Source organism: Rhineura floridana, chromosome 4, assembly GCF_030035675.1.
Source record: "Rhineura floridana isolate rRhiFlo1 chromosome 4, rRhiFlo1.hap2, whole genome shotgun sequence".
Lineage (NCBI taxonomy): Eukaryota > Metazoa > Chordata > Lepidosauria > Squamata > Rhineuridae > Rhineura > Rhineura floridana.
The window spans coordinates 169,308,582-169,335,840 of NC_084483.1; the positions used below are offsets into that span (position 1 = coordinate 169,308,582).

General features: G+C 45.0%; 1 protein-coding gene across 2 annotated transcripts in view; it reads right to left on the reverse strand.

The window, feature by feature from the left end:
• TGFB2 (transforming growth factor beta 2) overlaps window positions 1-23,910 on the reverse strand; it is a 112,951-nt gene extending 89,041 nt beyond the window's left edge. The window contains exon 1 of one of the 2 annotated variants that reach the window (XM_061625180.1): window positions 22,118-23,908. In XM_061625180.1, coding sequence (XP_061481164.1) covers window positions 22,118-22,463 — 346 coding nt within the window. In that variant the 5' untranslated portion in view covers window positions 22,464-23,908. Of the gene's footprint in view, window positions 1-22,117 lie in introns of both variants that reach the window. The other variant, XM_061625181.1, reaches the window with a different exon arrangement.
• Between the last annotated feature and the right edge of the window lie 3,349 nt (window positions 23,911-27,259).

Sequence of the window (27,259 nt, forward strand, 5' to 3'; positions counted from 1 at the left end):
AAATCCCATTCACAAAGGGACATGTACAGGGATCCACTCTCTCCACTGAATGGGCGAGTCACTTCCGGAAGAGTAAGCATCAGAGCTCTCTTAACTGCTAACAGTGAATAAATTTGCAGGTGGGTGTTCAAAGTTGGTCATTGACATGAATAGGACTGAGGTCAACAGTTCCTAAAATGTGTGCCATGACACTAGTGAATCACAACAAGGACGGAAACATCCCTTGAGAAGTTAAGCATCTACCACTCTAGGCTCATTGACTCTCAACACTTCCCAATATATGAGCAGGGCCATTATCCTAAGGAAGGGAGCAAGGATATACCAGGATTCATTGACACAATTCTCTTTAGCTGGTAGGTGCCAGCGGGTCTTTCTATAGTTTGTAGGTACATTGCTACTGTCACCAAAGCATAGTCCTATACCTGAACCCTGACTGACTAGGCAAAAGGGAGTGCAGAAAACCAAGAGACCATTTTAACCAGGCTTTTCTGACGCTACAAGGAGGATGTGAGCTTATCTTACTGGGAGCTGACTGGGAAAATATAGGTGCATCTTTTTTCAATTTAAAAGTTAAGCACTCCCCCAGTTGTTGCCTAGCAAGAAGAACCATGCTGCAGATATCACAAGTTTGGGAAACACAATATCGGTTCAGCTCATGTTATATGAATGAGTTTTGAGCTTGCACACTCCCTCCTTCTTGTCCTGCAAGTTCCAATTCCGCCCTCGCCGCTTTTGTAACAAACAGTCTTCTACATACTGTAGCTTTATTCCTGCATTGTAGATCTTGCACTAAACAGGAGGTTGGGCTGGTTGACTAAGCAGGAGGTTGGACTGGTTGACATCTGCCCTGGGCTCCTACTGAGAGGAACAGTAGGATATAAATCTAATAAATAAATAAATAAGTAAATAGTCTCTTTCAATACTATAATTCTTTGATTCTATGAAACCACCATTTACAATTGCACTGAACTAAGCAAACTGTGGTTTACATGAACTGTAGCTGTGTACAAAGTGGTACTGGAAACCACATGGTGCCAAATTCTAATTAATGGACATCCTAGAGTTTGTGCAACCCAGATGTAATTATGGTTTGGCATGAAAGGAGGTTAGTGCAAGGGTATGATAAGAGAGAGAAAGTACATATGTCCAGGACTTGTACTTGTAACACCAAACCATGGTTTAGTGTTTACATCTGAACTGAACCACTGATAATAGGTGATAGCTTTATAGGACTTCTAATGCTGAAATTCCTTTTCCCATCATACACATTCACCAATCTGCACTCCTTCTATGCTCTCAATTTCTATTGCAGATGTTGTGTTTTTAGGTATTAAATCAAAATAAGAATGGCACAGCTGATTTTGTCAAAGGAGAGAAGCAACTATTAGAAACCAAACCATCCCCAAAACCACAGTGATAGAAATCATGCCATTAAGCACCCACTCATGGACAGCATCTTTGCAAAAAGAAGCAAACAAAAATAAAACCAGCCCACAGTTGCAAGTGGGAAGCAAACACACTCTAAACAAATGAGCAAAGAAATATGTTTAGTCTAAACAATGCTGTTGATGCACTCCTCACTTATTAAATTAAAGTAATACCTGGGGAACACATCATTCCCAAACTGAAAAATGCCTTTCTGAAAAAAAAGGGGGGGAGTGAGAGAGTGAGAACAAAGTATAGCATATGGTTTTGTAATGGGAATGGAAACATTTGTGTATTCTCACTAATGACTTTGTTTTGTCAAGCTGCACTGAGAACCTCCACTGAAGCTGCAATACAGAAAGACTCTGAGAGACACTGTACAGGCAGAGGAAGGAGGAGGCCAACAGGAAGAGGCTCTTTAGGACAGCCTTCCCCAACCTGATACCCTTCAGATGTTCAGACCTAGCCAGCAGTCGCTGAAGTCCAAAACATCTGGAGGGCACCAGATTGGGGAAGCCTGCTAAGATCACACTGTCACTGAAAGCACAATGCTTCTCAAAAAATAAAGACCCAATGTTTCATTTCCTATTAATTTTGACAGTTAACAGCACATCTTTGACAGTTAAAGATGGAGGGAGAAAGACTTTCTATTATGTGCTAATTAAAAAAATTGCAACTGCACACCTTCTATTAGATAGACAGACAGATGGTTTCATCATACATATAAATATCATATATATAAAGGCCAGCTCCTGGGTTGTCTCTGTTACACTCTAGAGCAGGGGTGAACAAGATTCAGCTGGCACCTGACACCACAATGCAGCTGAACTCACTCAGGCTTGCTGCATAACAAGCCCTGCTCTGGGCAAGGATTGGCTGAGATTTGCAGTTCCTGACTGTCACCACCAATCACCTAGAGAAGCCAAGAAAAAGAACCCAGTGCCAGTGCAGCAAACCCAGTTCTCCACGGCTCCCATGAAATTCAGTGGGACAACTACCGATTTTAATCATTAAAAAAAAATATTTTACTTGCTTTTAACTGTTTTTACTGATAATTTTAACATTTCTTGTAAACCGCTTAGATGTTTTTCACAATCAAGCGGTATATTCATTTTGTTAAATAAAGTGGGTGACAGCCAGCAAGTCTGCTGGAGGGGGCAATCATACACCCCCCCAAACTGGAGTTACCAGGGATAGAGGTAACCCCAATCCCCAGTGGAGTCCCTGAGTGCAGCTTTTTACTTTCTCTGATATCAGTGAACAGCTGCCATTCATTCCTGTGATCAAAAGGAAATCCCTGCATTCCACTGCAGTAGAGGCAAAACCCGTCCCCATTCCTGATGATGGAAGGCCCAGCCTCTGCTGAAACTGTTACCTAGGGAATGCAGTGTACCTGCAATATATAAAGTCCCCTTTACCACACACCCCCCATATTAATGGGCATTTTGCTAATATTTATTCACACAAATCATGGTGATGAATGTTCTTAAACTGCGTGTTTTATTCTTCCTCTCCCTGCAAGAATTTGTCATTCTATAAATGTTTTTGCCAGAACCTGAGGTAAGGACTGAAGAGGAGGGTGGAAGTTCAGAGATAACATACATGGAGGAGAAAGGTGTGTTAAATGCATGAGAACATATAGTCTGAGAACTCTGCTGAATTAATCTCTTTCTCCAAGACGTGGGAAGGCCCCTTCGAACTCTTTATGCTTTTGCAGAAACTGCAAGTCTTTTTATTCTGCTTTTCTGTCATCATGAGAGTGAGAAACTTTACAGCACACACACACACACACATCATGCTGATGGGCATTTTGCTAATATTCTTCTCAAAAATGAGTTAAAACTCAAGAATCTTGGGTTTCTTTATTAAATGCCCGGTTCATTTGAGTTACAAAGATTACGTCAGGTCCTGCAGATTTCTAGATTCCTTGTTCGCACTCCACAGAAAGTGAAGTCATTCTGAAGTCCCATAGAAATTAAAAGGAAAAGTTAGGTTAATCATAACTATATTCCAATAATTTCAATGAGAAGATGCAATCCTATATACATCTACCTGGGAGAAAATCCCATTGGATTCAGTGAGGTTTACTAGACAGCCAGTGTGGCGAAGTGGTTCATATCCCCATTCGGCCATGAAGTGGCCTTGGGCCTGTCACTGCCTGTCAGCCTAACCACACACAGGGTTGTTGTAAGGATAAAATGATGAGAGGGAAACCTATGTATGCCACCCTGAGCTCCTTTGAGGCAAGGTGGGATATAAATACAATATTAAATAAATAAAAAAATTACTTCTGAGTAGGCATGCATAGAACTGCACATTTAAGCACAATGACTTTGTCTGGATTGAAGCTATATCAACATACTGCTGAAAAAGGCAGAAACCAAAACATTTTTCTATAAGGATTTGATATCTCTACTACTCACTCTAATAAATAATACGATTCCAGTGATTAATTGCATCCTTCCAGGATCCAGAGCAAGTTTGTCTGAAGCTCTGCCTGATGTTTTAAAAAATTATATATTTATGTTAGATTGTAAGCTGCTTGTGGCAGGGACCTGTCCTCTTATACTTTATAAAGTGCCATATGCACTGATGGTGCTTAGGAAACAAATAAATGCAACAACTCCAAAGGTTAATAGGATTAAACTCAAAATCCTGTTATGACTTAGTTATTGCAAATTTCTACTTATCCCAATTCATAAGAACAAATCATTTAAAAAAATCCCTAAATCAACAGGGGCATGACATAGGGCTCATCCAGACGACTGCAAAATGTGTGACATGTGCGCTATGTGTGTTTATTATTTTTCGGTAGTCCAAATGACGTTGCGCGCGGTCACGCATTTTCACGGGTTAAATCTGCTCCTTCCAATACCGGCAAAAATGTGATTTGCTGTTTGAAATTGGGAATCATTGCTGTGCCACAAAAAAGTGTTTTTTTCCATTGGGAAACAGCAAACAAAAAGGCAAAGTGAAGACTATCAGCTGACAAACCAAATATGGAAACCATGGATTATTCCACTCGGTTTGGATAAGCCCATAGTCTCTTAGGTGTTTGCCATTCACATGTCCTGCTGAGACAAAAATGAACTTCAGAAGGAGTTGGGGAGGGGAATCAGGAGCCACTAGAGCTGCGTTCCACTTGATTTGAAGCAACTCCATAACTGAACTTGAGACAGGTTTACTGGTAAACTGGTTGGAAGTTGATGCCTTTCTCCTTTCATAACACATCTTAAATCCAGGATTGACACCACCCACAAGGACAATGAGCTTTTTGTCCTTCATAAGAACATTAGAAGACCCTGTGGGATCAAGCCAATGGCCCATCTAGTCCAACATCCTATTCTCACAGTGGCCGACCAGACACCAGTTAGAACCTTGAGACTCAAAAATGGGAAAGACAAGAAGCTGAATATTCTATACTGTTTCCCAATATTTCTGTATAGTCTATAGACAGAATCCATGGTGGGGTTCTCTATGCAGACTGAATTCTAAGACTTATAAAGCCTTACACAGCGCGGGACCACAGTACCTGGCGGAACGCCTCTCCCGATACGAACCTACCCGTTCACTACGTTCAACATCAAAGGCCCTCCTCCGAGTTCCGATCCATAGAGAGGCTCGGAGGGTTGTAACAAGATCTAGGGCCTTTTCAGTGGTGGCCCCCGAATTATGGAACAGTCTCCCCGACGAGGTACGTCTGGCGCCTACACTTCTATCTTTCCGGCGCCAGGTCAAAACCTTTTTATTTTCCCAGGCATTTTAATATATTTTATTAGCTTTTAATATGTACCAGATTGTTTAATTGTTTAATATGTTTGCCTTTTAGTGTTTTTTATGTGATTTTATTGTATTTACTTACTGTTGTGCACCGCCCAGAGAGCCTTCTGGCTGTGGGCGGTATAAAAATTGAATAAAATAAATAAATAAATGGTTATGGTCATCAAGGTAAGGGAGAAAATTTAGCAACCCTCAACAACAAGAAGATCACACCACAATACCAGAGCTTGGAAAAGTTACTTTTTTGAACTACAACTCCCATCAGCCCAATCCAGTGGCCATGCTGGCTGGGGCTGATGGAAGTTGTAGTTTAAAAAAGTAACTTTTCCAAGCTCTGCATAAGACTATATAGTCCAGAATCCCATTTCCAACAGTGGCATGACGGCAATAGACCTCTCCTCCTGTTTATCATAACTGATATTCAGAGGTCCACTGCCTCTAAAACTGGAAATTCCATTTAACCAATATGGCTAATAGCCACTGATAAATCTGTCTGCATGAAATCATCTCATTCCCTATTGGAACCATCTAAGCTAGTGACCATTCCACAACATTCAATCTCATGGCAGAAAAATCAATGAGTTTTGTGTTGTGTGAAGTATTTACTTCTGTTTGCACTGTATCAACAACCCATCAGTTTCACTGGATGACCTTAAGTTCCAGTATTATGAAGGAGGGAGGAAAATACTCCATCTGCTTTTTTCTAAGGGATAATACTTTCATAATTTACTGCTTACAGCTAATGTCATCTTTCTCAAAATCTAATTCTTTACACCTGGGATAGCTAACTGTGGCCCTCCAGATGTTATGGGACACAGTTAGCTGCGGCCAGTATGGCCAATGGTCTAGGATGATGGGAGTTGTGGTCCAACAACATCTGGAAGGCCACAGGTTCTCCATCCCTATTTTCAAGACACGATTCATGTAGCAGGCTATTAGTAAAAACTGCGAGAGGATGTCTGCTTTGAACTAGTTATTTATTTTAAAACACTTGTGTAACACACTTCAATTAAAAAATGCCAGTTTACAACAGGTTTACAACTGTTCATTAAACATAACACAAAAAGAATAACCAAGAAAACAACATTGGCAACAGTAAAAGTCCCATCTCTTGCCCAAAATGTGATACTTGATTAAAGCAATTTAAGGGTACAGACTCACCAGCATACAGAGCCAGATACAGTTCAGGAGCTCTTACATGGTGAAGGGTAACCAGGAATAAATCCAGTCTAGGAGCAAGGGCCAAGGTTCACAAGTCCAAGATTGGTGAAAAGAATTCCAAGGCTGTACGCAAGCTGCAAACCTGTTCAAAAAGTTTCCCTACCTACCTGCCAAGCTTTTAACAAGAGATGGAGATGCCTAGCTACTTGTGAGAATCCCTGACCTGAAGACGGGCACTACATCTAGAGGGATATGTCTCCTCTTTTCTTATGATGCATTGCTCCTGGGAGAAGCCACTGAACTCACCTCCACCCCTGAATCCTCCCACTCTGTCACATTAGACTGCACCCAGAAGCCCTCCCTGTCCCCCGGTGGGGAGGAGGCCTCTGCAGTCTCTGGCATCCCGCTCTCTGAGAGGAAGTCTCTGTAACTCCTGCTTCAACAGCGAAGCTAGGCACATCTGGAAGGAGGAGGGTTGCTCCGTCAACCAGGCTCTGATTCATTGTCTCAGCCCCCACGCCCTCCCATTCATCGTCCTATTCCTCTAACGCCTGCCGCTCCTAGTCCAAATCAGAGTACTCAGAGGGTAGTCAGAGGAAATCATGAAAACAGAATTAGAAACAATCATGACAGAAATAAATACACAAAGGTTAAAAACCTGGGGAACTTAAAAAAAAAAAAGGCCAGATGGACCTCCCTAGGAAAAGCCTTCCACACAAGCAGGGTGCCATAACCGAAAAGGATCCCAAATTGCAAAGGAACCCAATGGAGAGACTCTAAAGATCATCTTAACATACAAGCAAGGTAGGTGTAGGAGAAGATGATGTTTCCTCAAGTGTTATTATTATTATTATTATTATTATCTTTATTTATACCCCGCCCTTTTTCCAACTGGAACTCAAGGCGGCTTCCAGATAAAAACAAGTACACATCGTTAAGAACCTATAAAAATATAAAACATATAAACATATAAAATCAGCATTAAAACAGGATTAAACTATTAAGATGTTAAAACCAATTACTCTTAAAATACTGCAACCCAGTTTAGGAGCATACAGGCAAAACAGTAACATACAGCATCCTCTTCAGTCACTACCCTTAAAACTTTCAGTTCCAAAGGCCTGCCGGAAGAAAAAAGTCTTTAGCTGTCGGCGGAAAGACTGCACAGAGGAGGCCATTCTTGCCTCCCTAGGGAGGGAGTTCCAGAGCCTAGGGGCAGCCACCGAAAAGGTTCTATCTCGTGTCCCCACCAGTCGCACTTGTGAAGGTGTTGGGATCATGAGAAGGGTCTCTCCTGAAGATCTCAGGGCCCGGGCAGGTTCATATAGGGAGATACGGTCTGACAGATAGCCTGGACCTAAGCCGTATAGGGCTTTATAGGTCATAACCAGCACTTTGAATTGTGTCTGGAAACAGACTGGCAGCCAGTGGAGCTGTTGCAGCAGGGGAGTTGTATGGTCCCTGTAACCAGCCCCAGTTAACATTCTGGCTGCAGCTCGTTGCACCAGCTGAAGTTTCCGAACAGTCTTCAAAGGCAGCCCCACGTAGAGTGTGTTACAGTAGTCTAAGTGGGATGTAACTAAGGCATATGTCACCATAGCCAGATCAGACGACTCCAGGAACGGGCGCAGTTGGCGCACTAATCTTAACTGTGCAAAAGCATTCCTGGCCATCGCAGAAACCTGGGCCTCCAGGTTTAAGGCTGAGTCCAGGAGCACACCCAAACTGCGAACCTGTGTCTTCAGGGGGAGTGTAACCCCATCCAGCACAGGCTGAACCCCTATTCCCTGATCCGCCTTTTGACTGACTAGGAGCACCTCTGTCTTCTCTGGATTAAGCTTCAGCTTGTTCACCCTCATCCAGTCCACCACTGCTGTCAGACACTGGTTTATTTATTTATTTATTTAATTTATATACCGCCCTAAGCCAAAAAGGCTCTCTGGGTGGTGTACATAGAGGATAAACAAGAAAATATATGAATAGAACAAATATAAGAAAATCAAAAAGCAAAACAAACAAAGAACAGAAACAAACAACATCAGAACATACCAGCAATGAAACACTGTTTTAAAAATACACTACAAAACAATTTCTTTAAAAAGAATATTTAAAATTAGAACCAAGACAGTTTCCTTGGAATTAGGTGGAAAAGAGAAGTAGAGTTGGGTGTCATCTGCATACTGGTGGCACCGAACCCCAAATCTCTGGACAACCTCTCCCAGCGGTTTCATGTAGATATTAAATAGCATGGGGGACAGAACTGAACCCTGAGGGACCCAACAGGCCAACGGCCAAGGAGTCAAACAGGAATCCCCCAGCACCACCTTCTGGGTTCGACCCTCCAGGAAGGAACGGAACCATCGTAAAACGGTGCCCCCAAGTCCCATCCCGGTAAGGCGACCCAGAAGGATACCATGGTCGATGGTATCGAAAGCCACTGAGAGGTCCAACAGAACCAACAGGGACACACTCCCCCTGTCCAGTTCTCTGCATAGGTCATCTACCAAGGCGACCAAAGCCGTCTCCGTCCCATAACCAGGTCTGAAACCAGACTGAAATGGATCTAGATAATCCGTTTCATCCAGGAATCCCTGTAGTTGGGAGGCCACCACACGCTCTATTACCTTGCCCAGGGATGGGATATTAGACACTGGTCGATAATTATCCAGAATAGAGGGGTCCAGGGAGGGTTTTTTCAACAAAGGCCTTACAACTGCCTCCTTCAGGCACATTGGAACTCTGCCTTGTTGTAGGGAGGCATTGGACACTTCCTTCACCCACTCGGCTAGGCCCCCTCTGGCACTTTTAATAAGCCAGGAAGGGCAAGGGTCTAACAGACATGTGGTGGGCCTCACCTCTCCAAGGATCCTGTCCACATCCTCGGGTTGTACAAGCTGAAAAGAATCCATTATTATTGGACAAGCAGGAGCCAAAGTTACATCCACTGAGCCTGTATCAACTATAGCATCCAAGTCGGAACGAATCTGAACGATTTTGCCTGCGAAGTGCCGTGCAAATTCTTGACAGCGGGCTCATGAGTGGTCTATATTACCCTCTCAGGGGCCAGAATGTAGGAGACCCCTGACCACTCGAAACAGCTCTGCTGGTCGGCTCCCCGCAGACACAATGGTGGCTGAAAAGAATAATTTCTTTGCTGCCCGCACTGCCATGGAGCAGGCCTTCAGGTAGGCTCTAGCCCGTGTTCAGTCAGACTCGCTCCGAGTCTTCTGCCAACGTCGCTCTAGTCTCCGTCTCATTTGTTTCATCACCATCAGCTCCCTGGTAAACCAGGGAGCTGGTTTGGCTCCATTCCGTGAGAGGGGACGCTCAGGAGCGATCAGGGCCGCTGCCCTGGCCATTTCCCCATTCCAGAGGTCAGCCAGAGCTTCAACAGAATCGCCTGCCGAGGTGACAGGAAAAACCCCCAGAGCTCTCAGGAAACCATCTGGATCCATCAGCCTCCTGGGGCGGACCATCCTAATTGGTCCCCCACCCCTGCAGAGGTTTTGAGTCCCAGTGAGTCTAAACCCAACCAGGTAGTGATCTGTCCATGACAACGGAACTACAGAGAGTTCCTCCACACCAAGATCACCATCATCCCATCCAGCACAGAACACAAGGTCCAGAGTGTGGCCAGCAGCATGAGTGGAACCAGATATTACTTGGGACAGACCCATGGTTGTCATGGAGGCCATGAAATCTTGTGCCACTCCCGCCAGAGCGGTCTTGGCATGGATGTTGAAGTCCCCCAGTACAACGAACCTAGGTGATTCCAACACCAACCCCGAGACCACCCTGGCTAGCTCAGGAAGGGAGACTGTTGAGCAGCGGGGTGGGCGGTACACCAACAGAATCCCTATTCTGTCCCGGCCGCCCAACTTCAGATACACACACTCGAACCCTGAAGACTGTGGGATAGGGCACCTGGTCAGGGGAATGGTATTACGATAGACCACTGCAACTCCACCTCCCCACCCCCCAGGTCTTGCCTGCTGCTGTACAGAGAAACCTGGTGGGCAAAGCTGAGAGAGATTAACCCCCCCAACTTCATCCAACCAGGTCTCAGTAATACAAGCCAGGTTGGCGTGCTCATCCAGTATCAGATCCTGAATGGCTGTTGTTTTACCATTCACCGACCTGGCATTCATAAGCAGCATTTTCATCCCAGGGGGGTTATCACCCCGGCTATCCAGACTACTTGGGTGGGGAGACAGCTTGGGGGCAACCAGCACCCTGTTGCACACCCATCTCCCCTGATGACATAACTGTCTCCCTGCTCTGTATCTCCCTCTGCCCTTCACAACACTAATGGCAGCCCCCTGGATCCCTTCCTCAGCCCTCTTTAGTTGAAAACACATCCTTCCTTTATAAAAAGGCAAAAGCCTTGCTCTTAAAAGCAACACGCTATGCTGACCGGCAGCTATAACCAAGTAAAAATCTTATTATTGTCACCCAGGTGGGCCAGGCAAATCAGCTAGATGGCTAGTAACACTGCTAAGTCAGGCCCTAATCTTGATCTTGAGTCAGGGCCTTAGTCATAGTCCTGCAAAGAGCAGGAAATCTCAGTGGGAAGATCAAGGCCCAAACCAGCTGAGGTCCAAGGCAGTGGCCACAACACCACCAGCAACCTCTTCCTCCCTGCAGGCTCCAGATGTTGTCTGTGCTCTTCCCTTTCTTCACGCAATGCTGTATCTGACCGAACGATCCTCAGACACACCAGTTCCCTGAGGTGGCAGGGAAGCTCTTTAAACAAGCTTCTTATCTAGGGAATGTCCGGCGTCTGGCGTCACCCAATGATATACCCGCCTGATGTTTGGCGTCGTTTCTCCTATAGGATTTCTCTTGGTGAAGTTCCACTTCTATGGCGAAGGCAGCGGCTGTTGGTACTGTTGTTGTTATTATTGCTGTTATTGTTGGATACCCAACGGCATCTTTCTCCTCCTCTCCTAATGCCCGTCTTGTATCCCCGCCAATACTTTTTACTTGGCTCTGTTATATCTCTGCCCAATTTATTCTTAGGCAGGTCTCTCTTTACTGTGCTGTTCCCGAGAGATACTGTACTATAGCTGTAGCTGTTATTGTTGCTCAAGTCCTTATCTCCCTTGCAGTAATCAAGGCCTCTTGTGGTGCAGAAGAAGTTGGGAGTTTTTTGCTTCATGGCTTCCATCTTCTGTAGAACTACTACTACCATCCTTAATTATAGCCAGCACTGGCTAAGAGACATGCCTTGAAGCTGTTGCCGTACCGTATTCAGTTAAGATGCTCTACAAGCCTGACCAAAGACATTTGAGACAAAGAACAAGATGGCACCTCCGCCAATCTATGCATTGGCGGTTGAATCTTACTTCAACAATGGCAACAGGACAGCATCCTCCACTCTATCCAAGGGCAGCAAACTAGTTTAGAAGTCCAGAGCACATCATATGGCACACACACAGCTCACTTTGCCACTGCTCTCCCCCAACATCTGCTACCAGAGGCAGCATCCTCTCCCTGCCCGATGGTAGGGCCAGCCTGATAAACTTGTGGCTACAACCAAGATTCATAGTGAAGAGTCTTCCTTCACTAATTTCTATTTGTAATTTCTATTAAGAGATTCTTTTGGAGATTCCATTCCTCTGTTTTCAAAATTGTATAAGGAGCAGTGAAGAACTCTGATCCTCTTCCTCTAAAAGCATAAACCAGTTTAATGTGGAGGTACTTCTCCCTTCAGCAGATCACTGTCCTGGGTGACTATAGTTTTCCCTTTTTGCACTAAAGGGCTTTGGTACATATTGTACTTACAGCCTATAAACCTTTCCCAAATATGACTCACTTTCAAATGTCTGGATTTAAGTCTCTGTTCCAAAATGAGAGAAACTCATCTGAAGCCAATTTTCCCAATAGGCTGAGAATTAAAGACATGCTCTGCCATTGGCATGTGTGGCGATGTCCTGTGATAATGTCATAATGGATGTTATGGGCAACATTGCCTACTGCAGAGAATGGGGAGAAGATATTATTCATTTTTTCAAATATCTGACTGTAAGTCTCCATTTCAAAATGAGATAAACTTAACCAAAGCCAACTTCCCAAAAGGGTTAGAATCCAGGTGCCAGTGTTGGTTAACTTCTTTGCTTGCAAACCACCCAAGATATTTTATGGAAAAGGTATAGTATGAATGTGAACAATGAGTAGTAAATTGAAAATTGTGGTGATTCCCTACAGTAGTATTCATATGTATGTTATGGCCAACATTGACAGCTGCAGAGAATGGTGACTATCAGGAAAAGTCACTTGCTGAAGATGCTTTGAGTGGTGGCGGCTTGTGGCCACTGGAACCGGTAGGGCAAAAGGCAAGGACGCCAACAGTAATAGGTGCTATAGCCAACCGACTGCAATATTGTCCACATCCTCTTCCCTGCTAAGTTTTACAAGGATAACTCTGAGACTAAGGAGGAGGACGCTCACAGGCAGCACCACCCCTTGGGCTGACTGAAAAACACAGGGAGGCAGAGGCTGGTTGAAGGCAGTTGGAATGGGTGCCCCATTTGCCCTAACAAACCAGCCTCCATTGGCTGAGATAGAGTCTAGTTATGCTGCATAGTGACAGAATGCCAAGTAGAGTAGCCAACGTGGAGCCCTTTGGGTGTTATTGGACTAAATGTCCCATCAGCCGCAGCCAGCATGGCCAATGGTCAAGGTTGATGGGAGTTGTAGTCTAGCAACATCTGAGGGTTCCACCCTCAATATCCCTGATAGCCAGGCTTGAAAGGCAGTGTTATGCATGACAAGAGTATCAAAATGGATCCCTTATGAAATCATGAATGCCGCCAGTACCACCTGTGTTATATTATGGCACAAATATGACGTTTGGCAGGCACAAGTGCCTGCTACTCCATTATATGGAAAAGAGCATTCATCTGCCTCTGGCTAGTTTATTCAAAATACGATTCAGCATCTCGTGGGCCCTGAGCTACATCTCACTGTCCTGAGTGATGCCACCTGGTCTCTCAATTGCCAACTCCACAGGCAGCACAGAAATGTAGATCAGCAATTTCTGAGATAAAGGAATGACACAGCAGCTCATTGGAGGCCTCACCCTGCCTCCCTGATTCATCAAGGTGGACCCTCTGTCAAGAATATTTGCTTAACAGGGCATTCAAAGTTTCAGAGAAAATGATCCCACAGCTTTTCTAGGCAACATATTAATACAAGGGTAGCTAACATTGTACCCTCCAGATGTTGGTGGACTATAACTCCCATCAGCCTCAGCGAGCATGGCCAATGGAGAGGGATGATAGGAGCTGTTGTTCATACAACATTGTAGAGGGCACCAAGTTGGCTACTCCTGTATTAATTCTTTGAAATCTGTTTTGGTATGGCTTAAGAACTCGTTCCACTCCGCCCCTCTCTCCTTAAAATGTGCTGATCAAAACTTAACACAACCCCTCAAATTCAAGCCCAACCAGTATAGCCTCTCTTTCTTCTTCTCTGCCAAGGATCTGTCCACTAATCTGGCACCTGTTACAAGAATCTCTTAGTCTTACTTCCAGATGAAGAAGTGCAAAGTCACTCCACGCTGTAGCTTAGTCATTATAGAACCATCTGCCTTGCATGCAAAATGTCCCAGGTCCATTCCTCAGCATCTCCACGTAGGGCTGGGACAGAATCCTGCTTGAAGCACTAGAGAGCCGCTGCCAGTCAGTGTTGCCAGTACTGAGCTGGATGGACCAATGGTCTGACTCAGGATAAGGCAGCTTCCTATGTTCCATGCCTACACATCCCCGCCGAGAACACCACCACAACACTTTTTGAAGCGGTGATAATTTTCACATTTTCTTCACTCACCTCCCATTCCCATGCCTTAAGTTCCTTGCCATCCAAATCCATACTTGGAAATAAATTCCATTGAATCCAATTACTTTCTAGCAAGTGCAAATAGTCCTGCTATCTTAATTCGCCCCATAACCATTCTTGCCTGCTGGGGTTGTGTAACCCTCTGGAAAACAAAACCCAACTGCTATGTTTGTACTAGCAACCCAACTCCTCTGAAGGCAAGAAACCCACACAGATATAAACACTAGTAAATCAATTCCTTGTTGATAAAGTAGAAATATGCCATTGTATGTAGCTGGCTTATAATGTTTTCTTTCATTAGGCAAAATACTCAGCAAAGCGGTGGGGGAGACTTTGGGAAACCAAATATTCATGCAACAGAGCTAATAGAAGGATAAATCACACCAGTGGCTCTCATAAAACTGAGGTGTAGACTACAGATTCAATTTAAGGAGTAGAGATGCGGGTGAACTGTTCTCCATTAAATTAGTTAACTTTCATGTGGAACTGCTGCAAAAAGTACAAACAGTTGCAGTTTTTCAGGACTCTGTAAATTTAGATCCCAACCTCCAAACATCAAAGTGGTACTCTTTAAACTTAAGCCCAGTACTCAAGCAAAACTCTCATTATAGCAAACAACATTTTTCCTCAACAGAAAGGAAGGAAGGAAGGAAGGAAGGAAGGAAGGAAGGAAGGAAGGAAGGAAGGAAGGAAGGAAGGAAGGAAGGAAGGAAGGGAGCGTTCATTTATACCTATTAGAAACAAGGTGTACAATCTAGGCTCTGGAAAGGTGCATTCCTACTTCTTCTGAGAATAAATGAAATTTCCACATCATCCTAATTTTACTTCCAGTATTTGACACTAACAAAGAATCCAGGAATGTAGTCCTGGCCAACAGCAAGGCTGAAAGAATTTATGAAAAGGATGGTCCGCATCCATTAAAATCTCGTGGGCTTTGTTGCTGCATTCAAAGAGATAGTGTTTAGAACCAAAGTACCAGATTTTGCTTCATCAGCACTTAAACCACCATCCCTCCCCATCATACATGGTTGACTCAGTGCATCTGCTTGTAAAGCTAGCACTGAGGGTTGATTCATAGATGCATGTTTATCACTCAGTGATTGCACATCAAGTGATGTCTTGCAAGTGTGAATAGCCATCAAAGATATAAAGCCACTAGGGGCTCCGTCCCTGCTTGCTTCGCTCTCCAACCCCACCTACCATCGTCAAAGCTCCCCCTCCCACAGGTCTCCAAACCCTCCCCTTCTCCCAGGTCACCAAAGCTCCCCCCTTCTTCCCATGGGTTGCAAAATCTGCCAGCCTCTGACAAGCTGCTGCTGCCACTGCCACCACTAGCCTCTTGCTCAGGCTGTGGCTACTGAGGCCTAGGCCTTGGTCACTGAGGTCCATGCCACAGCCGCTGCATAGCTCACCCCACCCCCATTATCACGCTGTGATGTCATGACAGTGTGATGGTGGGAAGGCTGACATTCTTATAGAGAGACATATAAATATTTACAGTACCACATGTTTTATATCTCCTGATATCACTTCAAACACAATATTTTCAGTAGACTCCTTTCACATACTCAGCTACAAGTGATCACACATGCATTTATTTCTTATTTATTTAAAATATGTTCAGGCCACCTTGTAGGATAGGAATGGGGGACCTGTGGCTCTCCCCGACCATTTGCTATGCTGTCTGGGGCTGATGGGACTTGGGAGTCCAACAACAGCTGGAGGGTCACAGGTTCCCCATCCCTCATATAGGACAATATCCTCTCTGGAGAACTTACAAAATTACCAGCCATGATGGCTAAGTTCTGTCTCCACTTTTGGGGGCAATATGTCTCTAAATACTAGTTGCTGAGAATCTCAAGTGGGGAGAGTGCTGTTGTGCTCAGGTTCTGCTGGCTTCCCATCAGCATCTGAATGGCCACCGTGAGAACAGGATTCTGGACTAGATGGGCCTTTGGCCTGATCTGGCAGGGTTCATATGTTCTTAAAATGACAATTCCACACATAATCAACACAAATTTCACAGCCAGAGACGAATGACCACAGATTAAAACAATACAGAAGCACTCTTCAGGTGCCAGACAGAGCTAAGAAGGAGCACATGTACAGCAGGACCACAGTGATGCACATTAAGCCCCATCCCCAAGGCTGTGCAACTGTTGTATCCATGAAGGCTCCAAATGTGATTGAGATCAGGGTTCCCACTCATGCTGGCAGCCTCCACAGATATACACCGCAGAAATTCACTCTCATCACCTAAGCAGTCAGGTAAAGCTCTGTGGCAGGGCTAAAAGTGTGTTCCCACAGACATGTTGTACTCGTGTTCTCTCACAGCTCATAGCCTGAAGAGGGCTACAATAGCCCAGTGATCAATTGTGGAGAAACATGTGCACGAATGAGATATTCATAGCTTGTGACTTGTGCTCTGGATCAAGTTGGTATGGCTGGTCCAAAGGAAATGCACATTGATATGTTTAAAATTACCCAAATAATTGTGTGTGGGTTTTTTTATTGGAGTTCAAAAAAAATCTAATGGGCAGAATTTCCAAACATACTGTCACTAGATTTCACGCTCAGGCACATCACAGGCTATGTTTTAATGAGTACACCTAAAACATGTTACATGAATATTTGAAACCCTAACCTATATAGGGGACTGGAGGGCAGCAAGGATGATCAGGGGACTTGTAACTCTGTGGAGAGGAACAGGGCTCTCCTAACAACTCTCAGCACCCTTAACAAGCTGCATTTCCCAAGATTCTTTGGGGAAAGCTATGACTTTTGTTCAGATGGGGCCTAACTTACTACTGCGACTACTATTAGTAGCAGGCACAGCAACTCTCTAGGATTTCAGGCAAGGATCCCTCCCAGCCCTACCTGGAAATGCCAGGGATTGAATCTGAGACGTTTTGCATGTCAAACATGCACTCTACCACTAAGCCATGGCCTAACACAGATGTCACTTAATGCATGCATGCATATGAGCCTGTATTTACCTGTATCAGAAAACATGGGCTTGATGTTGTGGAACATAAAATGGCTTTCAGCTACACAACCCGCTGAGAATGACTAACAGATTGTAGCCAGGAGGTGGGGAACCTCTGGTCCTCCAGATGTTGCTGAACTCTCACCGCCCATCAGCCCTAGCCACCATGGTAAAAAGTCAGGGATGATGAGAGTTGTAATTTAGCAGCACCCCTGCTGTAGCTCTCAATCCTATCAATATTTACTTGGGAACAGTGGTGACTGGTGGCTCCAAGTCAGTGGAATCCGCTCTGAGTTTTAGTCTATACTTTAAAGGAGCTGTCCAAGGTGCTTTAGCCATTTATGATGGTAACTCAGACAGCTCTTTGAAAGTTCAGACTAAAATCCAGAGTGGATTTCGCTGCTACACTGACATGAAGCCACCAGCCACTACCGCTTGGGAATAAATTATATCAAGTTCATTGGAAGTGACTCCCTAGAAAACATGGTTAGGATTGCAGACGTAAGGCATATCTATCTTACAAACTTATATCAATTTTCAAAGCACCTCTGAATACCGCTTACCATGAAAACCCTATTCATAGGGTCGCCATAAGTCGAGATTGACTTGAAGGCAGCCCATTTCATTTATATATGGCCTATTAGCCTATGGAGAGTAACAACTGCTCTCAGGCAATCAGGCAAGGAGGCTTTACAAAAGGTGGCCCTTCTCCACCACTTTTTAGGCCATATATGAGTGATATTGATGTGTAAACATATTAGTTTAATGGTTTCCTCCAAAGAATCCTGGGAACTGTAGTCTGGTAAGCGTGATAAGAATTTTGTTAGAGATCCCTATAACCTCTCACAGACCAACAGTTCCTAGTGATCTCTAGGGAAAGAGAATGGCTGTTTTATGTTTGTGGTGTATATCTGTAGTTTTAGAGTGGAAGCCAGATCCACTAAAGTCAACAGAGGTTTTTCCATTGACCTCAGTATGATGTATATTGTAGTTCTGAATTTCATGTAACCTTGTAGCAAATTTGGGATTGAGAGGAGGTGGACCAAAGCAGGGGAGAGGATGCATTCCTACATTTTTGATGCCCCAAGCCACTTAGAGATATTTCACTGCCTATATTTTAGAAATCTAGGCCTGTTGATTTTCATACCCATCCTGAGTTCACCATCTCTTTAAGCTCCCACAGACCATGAAGCAGAAGCCCAGTGCCCCTTGATTCCCTTGGTGCAAACTATCAGCAAAACCTTAGCATAACTTCACTTTGAGCCTTAAACTAACAGCACGTTAAAAGATTAATACGAATACTGAGCTAATCAGATCCCTTCTTTAAATGTTGACACAGTATTATTTATATCCCATAAATACCTTCTTGACTAAAATTCATCCCAGGAGATTGGCACCATGCCAAGGCTATTCATATTTACTGTATTTATATAGTACAGTTGGCCAAGGATAATATTTAAGACCAAATATGCCTTGGGATATATACAATATCTCTTTGCGTTTTCCTTTTAAATCTCTCCATTGCTAAAAATATTTAGACTGAACTTTACAAATGTCCCACAAAGACCTATCAGGGATCTGAGTAGTGATATATAGCTGACTGTGAGTATAATTAGAGCATATTTGTAATACTTGGGCCGTAGTCAGTTACCAAATGCTAACATCTCTGTGGTAAAGAAGAAGAAAAGTTTAGAAAAGAACTCTGAATGATGGCTCTTTCCCATGCCTTTCACTCTATGACCTCAATGTATTTGCAGAGATCTCTTTTCTCTTTCCGCATCACTGCCTTCTCCGCTAATGCAGGAACTGGAGAGTTAAAAGTGTTTTTAAGTCTGAAGGAAAGTGTACAAAGCAATCCATCCCTGCATTTTCAATTCCCTCATTCAGATTATATATTTCTTCTTGGCTGTATATATTCTTTTCTTAGAATGGCTTGTCCAATCCAGTGTATATAACTAGACAGCAGTGGAAAAACAGTTAACCCACTTACTGCGATCTTCCCAACCAGGCATTGGGAAGCGCACAGTAGGGCTGGCTAAAGCGAGAAGGGGCCTCAGCTCTTAAACTTCTGATGCTCTCTATTGGCGGATACCTGCAATCTCTACACTTGTTCTCTACTGCTGCTTTCCTACAACCCAGGCTTTGGGGGGGGGATTTTTGCAGGAGCTTTTGTTCTCTATACCTGGGATATCACTTTGGATAGTTTAAATTTTCCAGAGGGCACATTAGCTGGGGTTTCACCGTTTCTTTATGTGGTTGTGAGGAAAGTGACAGCTACAGTGTGGTCAGAAAGATTTGGAGGGTTTAACCTCCAAAATATGTAATAATAATCTTTGGTTAAGAGGTGCTAAGTATAGGTCAAGAAGCTGCTTTTACAGATTAGTTGGTAAACATTCTTAGAGTAGGGTCTCCTGGGGTGCAAACAAAGGAATCTCCAAAATGCCAGTGTGGGTGGGCGTCTACATGCATGCTTTTTTTTTTTTAAAAAAGGGCCTTGAGTTCTCATCTGTGTCTCGATGTTATTGCTACAAATTACGCTACAGAGCTTGCACATACCCACTTGGCTCCAGAACACTTGACAAAGTCTTCCTTGCCTCAGGGCAACAAGGGTGGAGTGCATTTATCACAGACGTTCTGGATGGTGCCTTAATTGCAATAATAAAACCCTTTGATTGCCAATCCTGTCCTCTTCCCAGAGATTGTCATTTAATAATAAGGAGAAAGAGGAGGCAGTGCACAGTGAAACAGAGGTTCAGATATCTCTGGCTGGCATCCTGAGACTATCGCTGGCAAGCCCCAGCAAGCCTCAAAGCTACACCTTTGTTGCATTCAAAATAAACAGAAGAGGCTACAATTAGAAAGTCTAGGATAAAATTACCAAGATGGCTGCATTACCCATTTCAACAACAGGTATGTGCTTTTCGGAGACAGACCAAGTAGAGCATCAAATAAAATATAAGGATGAGGGGAGGGGAAGAACAGAAAACAAACCAGGGAAAAGGAACACTTAGCCTAGGCAAGTAGGAAACTTGTCTCCTTTTATTTCCCATGCAAAATTCACTACAATAGTCTACATTTACGTTTGATTTTTTGTATATTCTCCCCTTCCCCACCAAAGATGGGGACTGGCATTGTCAGTGATTCGACTGTGGGATCTGAATGTGTCCATTTAACAGCTGAAGAGGCTAAGGCTGCAACCCTCTATGTACATATATCTCAGTGAACTCAATGGAATTTACTTCTGAGCAAACATGTAAAAGATTGCACAGCAAGGCTGCAATCCTATGCACAGTTCCACACTTACTTGGGAACAAGCCCCATTCGGCCCAGTGGGATTTACTTCTAAGCAACATGCACAGAATTGCTCAGAACGGCTACTAGAGGGACAGTCACTTGGCTAAAGTCAAACGGCAATTCCAAGCTAGAGCTCACATTTGAATTCAAGTCTTCCACCTCCAACACGAATGCTTTGTCTCTGGACCACAATGGCTCTCCACCAATACACAAAGCCAGCTCCTTCCAGCTCCAATTTATTTTTGAGAAAGGAGAGCACATAATCAGTTCCAGCTGTAGCATTCACAGACTATGTCCAGGAAGCTGGACTTTAAAAAAAATAAATAAGGGAGGATCATTTTGTACCTGGAAACAAGGTCACCGCAAATGAGAATAGGATCTAAAGAGGCACTTCCTGGAGGATCCCCCCCTTTCTACCTGTACCAATTGCAGCCCTGACCTTCAAAAGAAAGTTGGTTTTGGGGTGGAGACACTATTGAGTTTGCCTGCTTCCCCCCTCCCTTCTCCTAAGGTACATTGAAATGGAACATTACCCAGACCAGACACAAAGCTTTAGAAGCTACCAAATGAAGGAGGGGGGTAGGCAGGTGATAAGAAGGGGACTGAGAAAGGACTTGGGGGGGAAGGGGCTTTAACAAAGTAAACTAATCCTATTAGAAGGAAGTTTGTTGACCCAGGTGTCAGCCAAATACTAAAGGGAAACATGCACGGATTGCTGGCCGACTAGGGACAGGGTGAGCTGAAGCAAAGAATGGGGGTGGAGAGCATCCGAGTGAACAGATTGAGAAGCCCCTGTTCCCACCCAAGGGGCAGCAGCGGGGGCTTTGAAAAATAAACAGAGAGAATTTGAGGATGGGAACAGATAAGGAGGCTTGTTAATGTCTCTGGCATTTGGAGACACCAGGCACTGCCAAAAACGACGGGAGTGAGGGACGAGCTTTGCCAGATGACCCCTTTCTTTTCCAGGGTGAACACTGGTGCTTAGAATCCAGAATGAGAGGTGCCGGAGACAAAGCTTAGGTGGGAAGGCACAGTGCCCCATTAGGAAGCCCTTCACTCTTGCTCAGATTTGTTGTCAGGTAGAGGCATTGGAAAGACACTCTGCAGATGCTCAGGGGGGATGCCCTTCGTGTAGGGGCTATCTGTCATGTTCCAGGGCTAAGCTCTGGAACCGAAAGGAGAAGAATAAGGTGACTCCCAAGGCTCATGAGCGTGATCTCTAATTAAATCTCAGCGAGAATACCGGATTCCAGATCATTAGACCTCTATCAGGCACAAAACACTTCCATTAACTGGTGCTATCCATATTTCACACCACCACAGAACCAGATCCAGAGAAATATTTAAAAAGTAGCGTGCAACTCCAAAAAAAACCATGGGGAAACACTTTCCGGAGTCTGTTATGCAGAAAAGACCGGCTGCATTCTTAGGTGCCACCCTACAATCCCTATCACCCTTGGGTACCCAGACCCCTGGGCTCTCTATAAACAGCCAAGGCAGCACTACACCCACAAAATCTTTCTGAAGATTTTGATCTGGCAGCCCCCCTCCCCCAATGTCTTGTCTGACATCTTTTTGTGTGCATTTTTCTCACGCACTCCCTCGCCCAAACGCTCGCGCATTCACACTTACTTGCGGTGTGGAAATTAGACAGCATGTCTACTTTGTAGACCTCTTTGGCGTAATATTCCTCCTCGCTCCTTTCTTTTTCGCAAGTAGCTGCTCTGTGGTTCGCTTTCTCCTGCAGCAGGTCCCTGGTGCTGTTGTAGATCGAGATGACCTCCGGAGGAACCTCCTCGGGCTCCGGGTACTCTTCCGGAGGGCTGGTGAGTTTCAGTTTGCTCAGGATCTGCCCCCGAATAGCTTCGATCCTCTTACGCATAAACTGATCCATATCGAGGGTGCTGCAGGTCGACAGGGTGAAGGCCACGGTGGCCAGATCCAAGGTGAGGAAGACAGTCACGAGATAGCAATTCATTTTTGGAAATTTTAGGAGGGGGAAGTCAGAACAAAAGCACGCTTCTTTTCAATCTTCACCTTCTCCCCTCCAAAAAAGTGACGGGATTTCCCCCTTCCCGCGTCTTGTTGCTTGAGTGGACGTGTGAGTTTTTATATATATATATATATATATATATATATAATTTTTAATGGAGAGAGAGAGAAATGCAACAGATCGCTGGTCCAAACAGTAGCTTGCCCCGGATTGCTAGCCTCCAAACTGCTAGGATTTTGGGTCGCAAATCACGGGTGAAGATTCGACATTGCAGCAGAAGCAGCGACCTCAACCCGGCAATCGCTTTCTATTAAAAACTGCAACAGGTTGACGAGCGTTTTGAAAAAAAGAACATGCAACAGGTTGCAAGGGTTGTTTTTGACAAGCAGGTTGCTACCACCACGGCAAATAGATTGCAAACAGCAAAGACGGCTGCGCTTCCCCCCTTACCCCCCTCCAAGGAAACACTGGTAATAAAACCCCGAAAGAAAGAAAAATAACAGTCACATCAATACAAAAGTTTCTTAGAGAGCTGAAGGAGTGGCGTGGAGAGGGAAGGAGGAAGAGAGGCAATGGGCCACCACTTCAACTGCGGGCTTCCGAGATTCGGATCTCTGCTTCCCACAAGCTCCCACGCTCCCAAACTGAGATGGCACTGGCTGGCAGTCGGAGGAAATGCCGTCCAGGGGGATGCCCCCTCCTTCTCCTCCTCCCAGAGACAGCACGCAGCTCCCCGCTTTTGCCGAGAGCCTGGCGTCCAACAGTGACCGGAGGCGACAAGCGCCCACGTGCGTGCGTGTTTGTATATATGCGTGGCCGTGTGAGTGTGTGCGTGCCGGGAGAGAACCCGAGACGTGCCAGGGACGGGCGGGCTACTTTAAGGTGGTTGAGCCGGGTTCCCTCCCCTCCGGCTCTCCCCCTCCCCCTTCTCCTCCCCCGTGGCGTGGGCAGCGATCGAAGCTGATCCCTACTTCCCCGGGCCACAGGCTCCTGCTCAGTTGCTGCCACTGCTGCTGCTGCTTGCACTAACCAACCAGCTCACCTCTCTCCCCTCTCTGGCTACTTCTGGCTGCCCAACTTTTCCAGGAGCTCCCTCCTCCTTCTCTTCCTCCTCCTCCACAGTAAAACACACACACACACAAGAAGGAGGGAGACCCAAGCCACGGTCAACAAGGCCGAGCTGCTCCTGTTACTTCCCAACCTCTATTATTATTATTTTTTTTATTAAGTGGACTGCAAACGCTGGATTCTTCCTTTCAGTCTCTCTCCTCCTCTCTTGGCCCCTTTCTTCCCTGAGGAGGTGTTTTCTTTTTGCCCCGGACGTCTTCCCTCCTGGCTTGAAGCGCAGCCCCAGGCCCGTCCTGCTCCTGGTCCCTCTCCCCTCTTGTCGCTCCTTCCTAGAAGCCGCCTTGCTCGCCTTTCTACAAAGAGAGCCGCTTTCGCCAGCCGATAACATCACGATCTTTTTGGCCGACAGCGGGAGAATTTATAAGGGCTCCCTGCACCCTGTGTGTGTGTGTGTGTGTGTGTGCGTGCGTGCGCGCGCACGTTTTGTCTCCCCGGTAAAGCGATGCGGTGGGCTTGCATACACAGCAGCGAAAGAGTCCTCCACCAGTTACATTATCGGTGCCTTCTTGAACTCGGGTCAAGTCATCCCCCCTCGCGCCAACCCTCTCAACCATGCCAGCAGCAGCCTTCGGGCTAGGAAAATATATGAAAAGCTGGAGGGGGGGGGAGTCAACGTCCAGGGCAAAGGGAAGATGAGAGTAGATGATTTCTTGGGCTAGGCGAGCTGTCACCTTAAAGACGACCAACTGTGGTATAGTCCTTTCCTCCTTTAGGAGAGAAAGGAAGAGGAATAAATTTCAGACATCTTTACCCCCCCCTCCGTTTTATGAAATAAAGGAATCTGGTGAGATTTAAGGAGCCCCTGCTTTTAAAACAGATAAATAAGAAAGCTGACGTTGGGGATGCAAAAGCAGCAAGGGAGGTAACTATTCAAGGTGGTTTCCACACTTTTCTCTGTCTAAAGGACCCGCATATGACATTTTGTTTGGGACTTTATTCAGAATTACTACCACCACCCAAATGTACTGCTTGCTTGGCTGGTTATTGCACAGTAGGATCACAATAAAACAGTCTTCCTCAACCTGGTGCTCTCCAGCTGTTTTGGACTACAACTCCCATCAGCCCTAGCCAGCACAGCTGCTCGGGCTGGAGCTGATGGGAGTTGGTCCAAAACATCTGGATGAAGAGTGCCATAGAATTCCCTGTAAATGCTGGTTTTGGTTTGGTTTAGTTTGTAGGTGTGGTTTTTTGGCGGTAGTGGTGGTTCATTTTCATAGCTTGCCCAAAGTATAATGGCCATAAGGTCCATCAGATACTGAACGCTTTCAAACATCCTTGTGTCATGGAGATCTCATTGTGTAAATAATGTCTGCAGATGGTTGCTACCTGGGATCTAATATTCATCTGTATTAGACATGGGGAACCTGTGGCCTTCCAGTTGACGTTAGACTCCTCTCAGCCCAAGCCAGCATGGCCAGTGGTCAGAGATGATGGGAACTGAAGCCCAACAACTTCTGGAGGGCCACAGATTCCCTATTCCCAGTAAATACCCTGACTGTTCCCCGCTTCGAAACTTGCATCATCACAAAGTCCAGAAAGCCCTCGATGGAACACAAGAATAAGAGGCAAGATATGATAGGATAGGAAATGAAATGGAATTATTCCAGCATAAACACCCTAGCTACACTTTCTGATTAAAAGGAAAGGATCTACGTTCCAGTCAAAAAAAGCAGGAGAAGAGCAAACAAATCAGCCACGCATACATAAGCTGTAGGGATATGATGAATGTGACCATTCACAAATCCCCACTACTACTTCAGAGGGCTGTGTGTGAACTAGGCCTGTGAGTCAGCATGGCTGTGACCTCTCCCTAAACATAGAATGCAATGCAATTATTTGTTATCTTTGGCAAAATCCTAAATATCTCAGCATTCAGAAATAGCAGCAGAGGTTTAGTCACATGGCCATGCTTCTTGCATGACAACAACCATGGCTTGATTCAATAACTGCAAGCCACAGGTGAATTTTCATAGACTTACCATGTGAACCGTAAAACAACCCCACCCCTCTGAAAGGGAGGACTGTACAAATGGCATACGCATGAGCACACACAGCACAGGTATATACTAAACATGTCACAAGTATGATGGTGGCAAGCATATGTGCCTGCTTCTGCACCACATGTATAACAATGAAGAATCTTATGGTAGCTTCTCAAGATGAGCAAATTTAAGGTAGCATGCGTTTTGTGACGAAGATGCTGCTTCTGTCAGATGGTGTCTATTGGGAAACTCTTTTTACATATCTTGTTTCTCCGTAATTATTGGTAATTTGACAAAAGAGGAAAGAACTTCCAACACTGGAGGCATTCAAGAGGCAGCTGGACAGCCACCTTTCGGGTATGCTTGAAGGTGGATTCCTGCATTGAGCAGGGTGTTGGACTCAATGACCTTATAGGCCCCTTCTAACTGTACAGTTCTAGGATTCTATGATTTTAAGGCTTCAAGTTTGGTTGAAGAAGTTTGAATGCATATTTTGCTGCCTTGAAAACAAATGCCTCCCAAGATGGTATATGTATCCTCAAACTACATCCACGGTAAGTTGTGCTTACACCCATATATGTAGGTGTAAGATTGAAGCCACAGTGTTCCTAACTCCATGGTAAGCAAATGGGTGGGCCTGCAGATGACAACTGGTGAATAATTAACTCTTCCCCACCCACTGATTCTCTGCTACATACCTGCCCCTGGCCTAGTTTTTATATCCTTTTCTGATTTTGGAATTTTTTCCAGACAATGGGGGGAGGTGTATTTGTAGGGAGAATAAATGATAAACAGATCAATAAGTGCTGCCTGAGGAGCTGCCTTACTCTGCCTAATGAGCTTGACATTATATATAAATTCCTTGTTGGCACTTGGGAAAGGTTTAGTAATTTTGACCTGGCCCCTTAGGGCCAAAGCAGTCACTTTACTTTTGCTTTCTGTTGTTTGTACTTGGTAGGTAGGCCTAGGAAGGTCTCAGAAGCCTAGGCTTGGCTCTAACAAAGTTCTCAACCCTGTGACTGCCTGGTTGTAGTCATTCCATCATCCACAAGTGTTCTACATGCTCTCACCTTTAGCTTCTCTTTCCTTAAAGGCACAGGACACTTCATGTTAGGATGCTTGTCTCCTCAAAAAATCATCATTCTCAGAGAGCAGTTCTCACACTTAAGGGCATTAGTAGAAATGTACTTTAAACCCTTCCCAAGTATAATTATTTTTAAATGTTGGGCTGTAAGCCCCCTTTATGAAATGAGATGCACCCGTCTAAAGCCGACTTCCCAAGGGCTTCAGAACTACAGACATATTCCACCATTGGCATGTGTGGTGACATCATTGTTACATTTTATGGACAATATTGTGAACTGCAGAGTATGGTGAGGAGCAGCATCAGCTAAAGCAGGGGTGGGGAACCTGTAGCCCTGCAGATGTTTTTGGACTCCAGCCCCCATTAATCCCAGTCAGCACAGTTAGTGCTGTGAAATCATGGAAATATATTTTCTGCCATTTATAGCCTGCCTTTTTTCCAACATGGAACACCAGGTGGCATACATCTGCTTCCAAAACAGGCACTGACCAGACCCACACAAGCTTAGTTTCAGCAAAATGGTTGCCTCACATGCCTTCAGGCTGTATCCCGAGGGCCTGAGTTGTATCCAACAACATAGGAAGGAC